Here is a 12,008-nt window from a genome sequence, read left to right on the forward strand (position 1 = left end):
TCCCTAGCCTCTGTTTGCCAGAAGCTGGGATGGATCACTTGATGATTACCTGTTCTGTTAATTCCTTCTAGGGCACCTGGCATTGGCTGCTGTTGGAAGACAGGTTGATGGGCTAGATGGACCTTTGCTCTGAGCTAGTATGGTTGTTCTTATGTTGGCTTAATCATTTTAACACATTTTAAAAATATAATTTACTCTGTGTTTCAGTCTTGGCAACAGTAATGTTTCACCTTTCTAGCACACTGACAAGTGGTGAATCCTGAAAATGTAGCATTGCTAATGGTCTGGGGTTGTACAGAGGAAAACACACTTGGTATTAGTATGTGAGTATAGGGCCAAATTCTCATTGCCAGCCCAGAAACTGAGTAAACAGGCTTTGTAGTGAGGACATATATAGAAAGCATCCGTGTCCTTTCTTGTCCCTTTCCCAGTGTAGAGCTAGAGTGTGGGGCTTCCACTCTGTAACGTCTACTATAATCTACTGGTTTATAGCAGCAGGTTCATACCCCTTCATAGAGCTTTGTTCTGTGGACCTGTATAGTTATTGGTCCCACTGGCCCTGCCTTGAGAGAGCTTCTCCCTGCTCATGCACATGTACAGTCACAGGGCAGAGTTCGGAGGTATGCATAGGAGTGCAGAGTCCCTCTGCATGGTCTTATTACAGCCTCCCTTCCCTGTAGTTTCACTGTAAGTATGATCCTCTAGTTGCCCTTTTATTGGGATGACTTAATTTATTAGCTGTATCCTATACAGAATGATCTAGTACTCTATCCTCACTATTATTTTATCCCATTCCCCTTTACACAAAAGGAATACCTGGATAAATTGTGTGTGTTCTACTCGTATCCATCATAAGTAGGCTTCACAGAATTCAATGTATATTTTTTTATCATTTCAGTGGATATCAGTGTTTATTTTTAAGCATTGTTTCTATTTTTATCAATTTCAGTTTTCACAGTTGGGCAAAATTATGTGTCTTAAGCTTTTTTTTCCCCCTCTTAAATTTTCATCGTTTTGGCAATCCTGATACCCAGGCCTGATCTACACTACGCGTTTAAACTGAATTTAGCAACGTTAAACCGATTTAACCCTGCACCCGTCCATACTACGAGGCCCTTTATATCGATATAAAGCGCTCTTTAAACTGGTTTCTATACTCCTCCCCGATGAGAGGAGTAGCGCTGAAATCGGTATTGCCATGTCGGATTAGGGTTAGTGTGGCCGCAAATCGACGGTATTGGCCTCCGGGCGGTATCCCACAGTGCACCATTGTGACCACTCTGGAAAGCAATCTGAATTCGTCTGCACTGGCCAGGTAGACAGGAAAAGCCCCGTGAACTTTTGAATTTCATTTCCTGTTTGCCCAGCGTGGAGCTCTGATCAGCATGGGTGGCGATGCAGTCCTAAATCCAAAGAGAGCTCCGTCATGGACCGCACGGGAGATACTGGATCTGATTGCTGTATGGGGAGACAAATCTGTTCTATCAGAGCTCCGTTACAGAAGACAAAATGACAAAGCATTTGAAAAAATCTCCAGGCTATGATACAGAGTCCACAGCACAGCGCTGTATGACAAGTGTAACGGAAAGCCAAAGAATCAAATGGACGCTCATGGACGGAGGGAGGGGGTACCGAGGACTCCAGCTATCCCACAGTCGCCGCAGTCTCAGAAAAGCATTTGCATTCTTGGCTGAGCTCCCAATGCATGAAGGGTCAAAAACATTTTCCCAGGTGTTTCAGGGTATATGTCGTCAATTTACACCTCGCCCCGCCCCCGAAAGAAACGGGGGGGGAGTTTCTCGCCTTTTTCAATGTCACCCTGTGTCTACTGCATGCTGCTAGTAGACAGGGTGCTGCAGCACTGAACTTCAGCATCCCCTTCCCAATGGCAGACGTACAATATGACTGATATCAGTCTTCATCATCAGCCTGTGAGTGCTCCTGGCTGGCCTCGGTGAGGTCTGCCGTGGGTGCCTGGGTAAAAATGGGAATGACTCCCGGTCATCCCCAGCAGATGGTACAGAACGGCTGGTAACCATCTTCATCATAGCAACTGGAGGCTGAGCTCTATCATTCCCCCCCCTTTCACATCTAAAGAAAAGATTCTGTACTGCCTGTACTATCATAGCAGCTGGAGACTTCCTCCCCCTCATCTTATCTCACCAAAAACTCAGTGTTTCTTATTCCTGCATTCTTTATTACTTCATTACACAAATTGGGGGACACTGCCACAGTAGCCCAGGAGGGTTGGGGGAGGAGGGAAGCAACGAGTGGGTTTGTTGCAGGGGCACCCCCTAGAATGGCATGGAACTCATCATTTCTGTGGGATCTCTGGGGCTCTGAAACGGAGCGACTGTGCTCTCTGGTTCTCTAGTACACTTGCCCCATATTCTAGACAGGACTGACTCTATATTTTTAGACAAAACATATAGAAGGGAATGACCAGGGGAGTCATTCCCTTTTTTGTCCATGTGTCCCTGGCCAACCTCAGCGAGGCCAGCCAGGAGGACCCATGACAGCAGCAGACGGTACAGAACGACTGATAACCGTCATCTCATCGCCAATTTACAATGGCATGGCAGACGGTGCAATAGGGATGGTAACCGTCTGCTACCTTGCGAAGGCAAATGAATGCTGCTGTGTAGCACTGCAGTACTGCCTCTGTCAGCAGCATCCAGTACACATACGGTGACAGTGATAAAAGGCAAAATGGGCTCCATGGTTGCCATGCTATGGCGTCTGCCAGGGCAATCCAGGGAAAAAGGGCGCGAAATGATTTCCTCCGTGAAAGCAACGGCAGACAGGATTGGGTGACGACGTTTATCCAGAATCACCCGCAACACTGTTTTTGCCTTGGGATCTCAACCCAGAATTCCAATGGGCGGGGGAGACTGCGGGAACTATGTCTGCTCTCAGATGTGGGCATGCACCTCACATTGACTTTAGAGGGAATGATAAATACATACTTGATAGCAGAAGTGGCTGCGAATACAGTTAGTCCAAGATCTGATACTGCAAATAATAACAATAACATGCTTTTTTTTTTTCTTGCATGTGAAGGATAAGGGTACAAATACTCCAATACTGATGATAACCTGTTTCTGTCAAATAATGTATTTCATAGTTTAACAAGCTCTTTCTTTATTCATTGTGGTTTGGTATCTGAGCATGGATATCTTTACTGGCACGCTGACTTCATACCATATAAGTGACATAAGACTAACTCTGGCTTATTCTTCCTCTTTTCAGCTATGTAGGCACTTTTTCTTGTGTTGTTGATCTTGGTGAAGAGGGTTTTTCCAAGTTCTGTAACCTAAACAGGATTTGAATCAAACAGTGTCTCACCTTGACAGTACAAACAGGTTACAGATCTTCAGTACACAGGCTGGAATTCTCCTCCAGCCCAGATCACCTCCCCAGTTCAAAGTCTTTGTCCTTGAAACATGTTTCCAGGTTTGAGTTTTGGGGGCAGTGAGGCCAAGTGATGATGTTTCTTCCTCTCTTTTATAGTTTCTTCCAGCTTCCTGGAAAGAACCTTTGCTGGGTCAAGCAGCCTCCATTGTCTATGTGCTATCACTGAGAAGTCTCCATATATAGTTCCTGGGATAGTCCTGGGGAGTGTGGATTCTCTTTAGTGGACTATCAGGATATCTTGCTCCTCCATTGTTATACCTAAAAGGCTGGTTGTGGGTGTTCACAACCTTCCAACATATTTACACACACACACACGTCATAACTTCACATACAATGATAGCATAGCACATACAATCCAATAGGATATTAATGTTCAGCAGATGTAAAATGATACATCACAAGGCATACTTTGTACAAAACATATAATTATATGACAGTGATGCATATGGGGATTCCAGGGTGTTGCTTTGAGGCACAGAGTGCCACAGAAGTTGTGTTGAAATACTGTTTTTTGTGACCCTGTGATTCAAATATATTTGAATGTTAAAATAACTCTTTGAGGGGTGAAGTACCATATGTGATCTATTTACTTAATAGGCACATTGACAAACATTCATTGACACCAGGGATGAACTTGGCTTAATAATATCAAGAGGTCTATTTAGAACTCTACTAGTCATTACATAAAATAAACAGATTCATATCACATTGTACAAGTAGGTAATTTAACAGTCCTGGAGAGGAATTTTTTTAAAACCTAACACTTGAATCTCACAAATCTGTAATTGTGCTCATAAAATTGGTTAAAAAAATAAAATAAACCTAACCTACTGTACAGTTACAGCTTTGAGTAGCATGACATATATAATTTCTAACTGTTGAGTCGTGCCTTATTAGAATAGAATTGTCAGTGAGATGACATCCATGGAGGCTTGTGGAAGTCATCAGTATGACTTGACAGAAATAGAAGTCTTTTGGATTTTGCTAGTAGATTTATTGGAATTCTTTTAAAATCTTTAACTGATCTAGTTTAGTAGATACTCTTGCTTTTGGCTTTGGAATATATGAGAAAAACAGCTTTTTATAGGAAAGTTGCAATATCTATTGCATGATGAATATAACATTGGTTGCAAGAAACTTGTACCAGTTCTTAATTAAGGAAATGAGATGTTGATGTTGTATTGCGTTAACCTAATTAGATGTCCTCTGAAGGCAAATGAGATGCTTGCAGCAGCTGAAAGTGCATTTGTTAAAATGTGCTTGTCTATATTCTTGGACTAACCAGTATTTCATCTTCTTCACAGCAACTATAGTTCTGAATGGAAGTGGCTTGTAGACCGAGCTAAAGTTGGCTGCCGTTGGACATGGCTTCAAGCCCAGATTTCGGAGCTAGAATATAAAATCCAACAATTAACTGATCTTCACAGGCAGATACGTGCCACCAAGGTATTGTCTCTATGCTCATGAGTGGGCTCTTCAAATAATCCGTGGACAGTGTCTCCAGTAATCTTTCTTTTTCTTTTTTTTAACAATTCTGGTATCCAAGCGAAGAATTACAAAGGTTAATGAGAGGATGTCAGAAACAAGAAGTATGGTGATCTAGAGGGCATGAGCACAGGGTTGGGAGTCAGGACTCCTGAGTTCCAATCTCTGCTCTGTCACTGATTCACTGTGGCTTTAGCAAAGTGACTTTAGTTTCCCTATCTAAAAAAGAAACAATAATTTTTTGTGCCTACTATATAAAAATATTTTGAGGACTAATAAGTTAGTTTGTACAGTACAGTGCTTTGAATATGTCAAATGCTAATTATAATTAAAATGACAGTATGATATCAACTGTTTTGTTTGCACAGGTTTAAAATAAAAAGTAAGGAAGTCAAGATTGCTAAACTCTGATAATATTTTAGGAATGTTATGCTAAATCACACTATTCTTAGCACTTCAGTTCTGTAGACCAGCCAACTCATTCCCTGCATAGGAAGCCAAAAACTCTGCAAGTTCCTGCTCACTAATTGTTCCTGTTGTAGTGGTGATAATAGAAATGGTTTCTAGGGCTTGCCTTGCCTCTCGCCCTCTGTGGAACTCTCAAGGAGGTCCACCCATGGAACTCTTGAAATCCATGTAGTGCCTATATGAATGTCCTCTGTCTCTGCACCCCTTCACACCCCACACGTGTCAGTATGACTGTGGGAGTTGGACAGAAATATGCAACGTGGCAGTGACTAAGAGCCAGTATTCTTAGTTATGTGTTTCCTTAGTGGTAGGAGGTATGTTGCCATGTGTCCCATCCCCATCCTTTCTGAGAGGATAATACTGCAGAAGTGATACTTCCTCCCACACATCTGGGTTGGTCTCCTCAGATTGGAATGTCTCTCTGCTTCTGCAAGTGGAGGAGATGACTTGGCTCTATATTTTTAATCACATACTTTTGCAGTTTTTCATCCCTTTATCAACGTTGTTCAGTCTTTGGCTTTGAATCACTTAGTGAATGTCAATATCTGTTTGCTTTTCCATTTAGATTGTTTATCCTGTTCAGATTTTTTAAATAATTTGGGATTTGATTTGTATAGTTTGAATATTGTACCAAGGCAGTAGCTATGAAAAGGCTTGAAAGCTGATTGACAAACTCTTTCTTTTCAGTCTCCTGGCTGACAGGTAGTACACGTAGCGCACAAATTCTAATGCTAAATTTTTAATTCTAAATTTTAAGATTTGGGATTTTTTAAAATATGAAACAAATGTGAGTTTACAGTGTTTTGGGTAGGTGAAACATCCTAGTTTGAACACTAAACTAGAGTGGGTATGGGGAAGATCCCACTTTGTTGGCATCCAGGGGTACCAGGCGAGAGCAAACCCTCTTCCCTACCCATAAGCATTCAGAGGAGGAAGAGCACAGCTCTAGGGAGCCGAGAGACTCTTCTCATTGGAAAACAGTCACCCAGAAAACATCAGTGGAAAACCAAAAACTGTTCTGTTGCCAAAAACTAAATGCTTTGGTTTTCATGTTCTTGGTTTTTTGGTTTTGGGGTTGGCTTTTTTTTGACCAACAAAATTTTTTTTTCCTTTTTATTGTATTTTTCTGTGGCAACTCTCTCACTTCCATTTTCCAGCCATTTCTGCTTATGGTTCCCCTGACTACAGGCCAGCCTCCTCTCCTTACCCTCCTGCCTTCTCTCTATTCCTCTTCCCCTTTCCTTGTTTCTCCTAACCCTCCCCCGTTAATGTCTCTTTTATCTCTTCCTTTTTTAGTCTCTTGTTCCTGTTAACTCCTTTCCTTTCTTCTTTCCCCTTCCCGCCTCCAGTTGTGCAGTATACTAATTTAAAAAAACTTCAATGAAAAACAGTTTTTAATAAGTGGACTTTTGCCTGCATCATGTGGCTTGTGTGTTCTTTCCCTTTCTTCTACTCTTTTTGAATGTCGTGTTTAGATTGTAAATTCTTCAGGGCAGGGACTGTGTATCTTCCTTTTTGTTTGTAGAGTATCTACTACAACTGAATCATGCTTTGTGCCTTTTTGAATACCACATAAAACAAGTAATAAATAAGCTACATACTAGAAAATCAAGGGAAGATTGCCATAGCAAATATCAAAGTAGGCTCGAACTACATATTTTTCTCTTGTTCTAAAAGTCTTTTGTTGATGTGAATGGCAAAGAGACATGATTACCTTACAAAATACAATGAAAAGGATTTGAATTTTCTTTTTCATCTACCCCGAACCAAGGTCTCTGACTGTCAGCTTGCATTAGAGAGATTCAAGGCTGGCAGATCCTTCCTTTTGACCTAAGAGAAGGATTAGAAGAAACTGGATTTCCCTGGTCACAAGGCCTAGTTTTCAGCTGCTCTGACTGTATGGACCTCAAATTGTCATATGATAATGGTCAAGTACACTTATATTTGGGATAAGTGTTAGTCACACCTGGACCATCTCCTGATAATTAGCACAGAGAAATGAGAGCCAGCTTGATGGAGGGTCTGTATGTCTGAAAACATTTCCATTGAGTGGACATGTAGGTCATGGGGTGAGGTATAGCTCAGTGGTTTGAGCATTGGCCTGCCAGGATTGTGAGTTCAGTCCTTGAGGGGGCCATTTAGGGATCTGGGGCAAAAATCTGTCAGGGACAGTACTTGGTCCTGCTGTGACGGCAGGGGACTGGACTCTGTGACCTTCAAGGTCCCTTCCAGTTCTATGAGATATATCTTCATATAATTACCACACCTAGGTTCACTGCAGCAGTTCTTCAGTTTTTTATTTTGCTCTTGGGTGCACAACTTGCTGTTTAGTTTGAACAATGGAGAGATTGAAGAAGACAAGGGCATCTCCATGTTGCTTATGTCCCTCCCAGTTTTCCATCTAAAAAATAATCCATATTCTAGATTCCAGGGCTAGTTGCCACTGAGGAATCACAAACATGGAAGCATCACAGGAGTTTCAGCAAAGGCAGAGACCATATTCCTATTGAGTATTAGAAGTTATAGAAGCTTCTTGACTGAGTTCCACACCATACCATTCCTCCTTCCTCCATAACTTTTTAAGTGAGTGCACTGATTAGAAACCAAAACATGAGAAGATGAAGTGGGAAGATCCCATTCTTTCATCACTGAATAGTAGCTCTGATTTATATTTGGATAACTCTAAGTACCAGATTTACGCTCCCAGCTAATGCCACCAAATTTCAAGTTTCTGTACACTTTGCTAAATGGAGAAAAAACACGTAAGTTCAGGCAAATGGCAGTTTAGCATGACCAGTTGAGGAAATAGGTTTGGTTGTCTCAAAGCTCTGTTTTGGTTTTTGTTTTATTTTACTATATCCTATAGTGTTTCTGACTTTGCGGTTTCTTATTTTAGGAAACTGATTTGAATGCTTTTGACACTTTATTTTTGTAATATTTCTTGTAGAGAACAAAGTAAAGTGTATTTTTTTTTAAAACATCTGGTGTTCATTACTATGAAAGGCGATATTTATCTTTTTAAACTATTTATACTCCAGATGAGATACTGCAAAAATACATTGAGGCTGATATCTTATTCCTGCAGATGGCCTTGAAGAACAATGGGATTCATAGAAAAATACTTTACATAGGGTTGTTGCCTCCATAAATACGAAACCAAGAAAATACATAACTCCAAAAAAACAATTTTATCTTGAATTATGATGAAAGGCTGTTTGTGGTGTTTCATGCTTTGATGAATTAGGGAGAGAAACCTTGACATTTTGCGTGGGTGGCAGTAGTGGCGAGGGTGGGAGGGAGGGAACATTTTAAGGACTTTCGGAATAAAGCTCTGAGCTGTAAAGATGTTAACTAACTTGGAAATCAAAGGCTGGATTTTTTTTTTTTTCTACAAAGAGGAAATCATCGTAAAACATCAGGCAAAGGATCACATACTTGATATAATCAAGTATGGATTTCTAATTTGAATTTTGGCACAGGCTCTGAAACGGTCCTATGACACTTTGTAGGTTTAGTGCTGCTAAGGAAAGAAATGAATGTTACAGCTTTACTATCGCTTAAATGCATTAAGTATTATTTACATATTGTGTGTACTAGGCATACTCAAAACTGTTCCAAAGAGTTGCTGTGGGCTTAAGAGGTATGTTCCAGGTTGACTGCCACTTGAAAATGATTTAGGATGGTTAATTTGTTGTCCACCAACTGTTTTCAATTGCTGTTGTCTAGGGGATGGTGATCTTAGAAGAATTCCCACTTCCCAAAGACGTTTTGAAGAAGCAAACACAATTGACAAACCCAGAAGCTTTATTAAACACCGCAGGGAATTCTCATGCTACCTTTGAGAGACAGGATTTTTTGCCGGAACACGATTTTGAAATGTCACCAAGCAGCCCTACTTTACTTCTACGAAACATAGAAAAACAGGTAAAGTAAAATAAGAACTGAGTTGTCAAATGGAGCCAAGTGACCTATTACAGAATTAGGGCAAGCTACACAGTATTTATTCACAGAACCGTAAAGATATTTCACATTCCTAACAGTGGTTGCTGATGAATTTAAGATCTTAAATAAATAAATTGTTCACTAGGTTTACGAATTAACTTTTCATTACTAAAATGTCTATAATTCTGTTTTGATTTAATCAAAGTGGCCATCTCTTGCTTCAGAGAAATAAACAGCTCTAACAGTTTCCCATATATCTTCTTGTCCTTTACAATTTAGTTTAGTGCATTTTTGCTACTGTTTTCTCATTTCACAAAATTGTAGTCCTGTAAATGAGTGCAACTTTTCTGTGAAAGTATGTTACATTTTTAAAATGTAAACACCTTTGTTCACCTTCTCTCCCTAAGAGCCAATTCTGTGAAAAGTTACATCTCTGTAACCCCACTAACTTCTGTGGCATAGGCATTGCTGAGAACACAATTTTGATGCATCGTGTCCCAAACATTAATTTCCAAGTTGGATTCTAGGAAATATGCTGTAAACGCTAGAAGGTTTTTCTTTCCCTACAAAGTATGCAATTAAAGATAAAGATATAAGGGGAACATGTTGGTGAACCAACTATAGGAAACTTGTTAGGATAATGTGGAGTAAAACTTGCCTTTTTATTGTATCAAACAAAGAAAATATAAGATTGATCATACATTTAGATACATCACTGGGAAATCTAGTAAACTTTTTAAAAGTCAGCTTAAACATAGTTTCAGGTACTATATCTCCTCCATACTGCCCCTGCCAAATGTTTGTGACTTTATGATAACATTTTCCTATTTTTAAAATGTTTCCTCTGAAAGATGTTTTACTGTGAAAGAGGAAACAATAAAACACAAAGTAAAGTGGAGGGTATTTTTTAGAATGTACCTTCTTAACCTGCTTACTTGGAGCATTCAACATGCAGTTCTTTGCAAAACACCTTTAAAGCAATTAAAGTTAAAGTAACACTTGAGGTTTTTTGAGGTGCCAAAAGACAGCTTTAAAAGTGTGCTGTCATCTGAAAAATGACTGAAATTATGGTCTTCCTTATTTATTGACTTGCAAATTCCGTGTTAGATTTGCTCACATAATAAATGAAAAGAGAGTTTATCTAACTGCCAGTCCTGTAAATCAACTTACATCCGGAGACAAGCTTGTGGGGGTTTTTTTCTTTCACATATCACCAACAATAAAGATGCTGTAGGTCAGGGGTGGGCAAACTTTTTGGCCCGAGGGCCACATTGGGGTTGCAAAATGGTGTTGAGGACTGGGTAGAGAAGGCTGTGCCTCCCCAAACAGCCTGCCCCTGCCCCCTATCCACCCCCTCTCACTTCCTGCCTCCTGACTGCCCCCCTCAGAACTCCCAACCCATCCAACACCCCCATACACAAATTCCTTGTTCCCTAACCGCCCCTCCCCCTCAACCCCATCCAACCATCCTGCTCCCAGTTTCCTTACTGCCCCCCTGACCCCACATCCCCACCCCCGACAGGCCCCCTGGGACTCTCACCCACTATCCAACTGCCCCCTTCTGTGACCTCCCCCATCTGCCTCCCGGGATCCTGCACCCTATCCAACCTCCCCTGTCCCTTGACTGCCCCCTCCAGGAACTCCCTGCCCCTAACCGCCCTGCTGGGACCCCACCCCCTATCCAACCCCCTCCACCCAGCCCCTTTCAGAATGTGGCCCTGTGAACATGGGCAGAGGACTCAGGAGGAGCAGGGACAGCTGCACAGCCAGAGAGAAGTGGCAGTTTCCTCTTTAAAGTGACACTTCTCTGGCCAGCTGCGCGGCCGCCCGGTGCTCCTCCTGAGTTCTTCTGCCTGTGTTTGCAGTGCTCCTGCCGCCCACACCTCCCGCCTGCTCCTCTGAGGCTGCGGGTGAGCCTCCCTCCCTCCCTGCTCTCCCCTGCAGGCTAAATTTAAAGTCAGAGTAACTATTAAGGTTTGACATTTAAAACACAAAAACATTGTGAAATGTTATCTGGACTCTGTCCACAATTCATCACTTTAAGACTAAGAATTCCTTCTTCTTGTAAAGAATTAACTGCATCTATGTGTCACACAAATCCTGAAGTCAAGATTTTTTATATGGGGTGTTGCAGTGTAGTTTTGAACATGCTGTTAAGTAAGAATAAAGGTATGGATTTATATCCGTTCTAGCATCCTTTTGTTTCCATTAGCTCTGACTGTACCTAAACTGGTCACTATTCTACTTCGTTTCAACCAAAGTGAGCAACTAAGAGGATTCTTTAAATGACCAAACAATTTTGTTTTATCAACCAACAGAACATACAATAAAAAGTAGGTAGCCAGTTTTTTGTTCTCTTCAGTCAATCTTGAAGCCCAGTTCAAAAGTCATGAACTGCAGCTGTATCATCCAGGGCTTTGGAGCGGAGCCCGGAGCTGAAGCGTGGAGCAGCTCTGGAGCTGCAGGTTTTTGCCTGGAGCTGGAGCAGAGCCGGAGCACAGCTTCATAGCCCTGGTACCATCAGCTGCAAAGTTTCTTCTGCCATTATTAATCATAATTATCATTATGTAAGTTAAAATGTGTTCTGCGAGTTACTTAAAAGTTCATGTTCAAGGGTTTTTTTCTTAAATAAATTGCTATAAAAATATCTAAACTCTGTCCTTGGCAGTGGTTCAACAAGAGTCTAACAAACATAATGT

At 41.2% G+C, this 12,008-nt stretch overlaps 1 protein-coding gene across 4 annotated transcripts in view; it reads left to right on the forward strand.

The window, feature by feature from the left end:
- The window catches only part of KANSL1L (KAT8 regulatory NSL complex subunit 1 like), a 108,029-nt gene that overhangs the window by 24,070 nt on the left and 71,951 nt on the right, over positions 1 to 12,008 (forward strand). For all 4 annotated transcript variants that reach the window (XR_004002650.1, XR_004002652.1, XR_004002651.1 and 1 more), the window contains exons 3-4: positions 4,719 to 4,860; positions 9,094 to 9,291. Coding sequence is in view for 1 of the 4 variants with exons in the window: in XM_030580476.1 (XP_030436336.1) it covers positions 4,719 to 4,860; positions 9,094 to 9,291 (340 nt within the window). In the remaining 3 variants the exon portion in view is untranslated. The remainder of the gene's footprint in view (positions 1 to 4,718; positions 4,861 to 9,093; positions 9,292 to 12,008) is intronic.

This window comes from Gopherus evgoodei, chromosome 11 (genome assembly GCF_007399415.2).
Source record: "Gopherus evgoodei ecotype Sinaloan lineage chromosome 11, rGopEvg1_v1.p, whole genome shotgun sequence".
Classification (NCBI taxonomy): domain Eukaryota; kingdom Metazoa; phylum Chordata; order Testudines; family Testudinidae; genus Gopherus; species Gopherus evgoodei.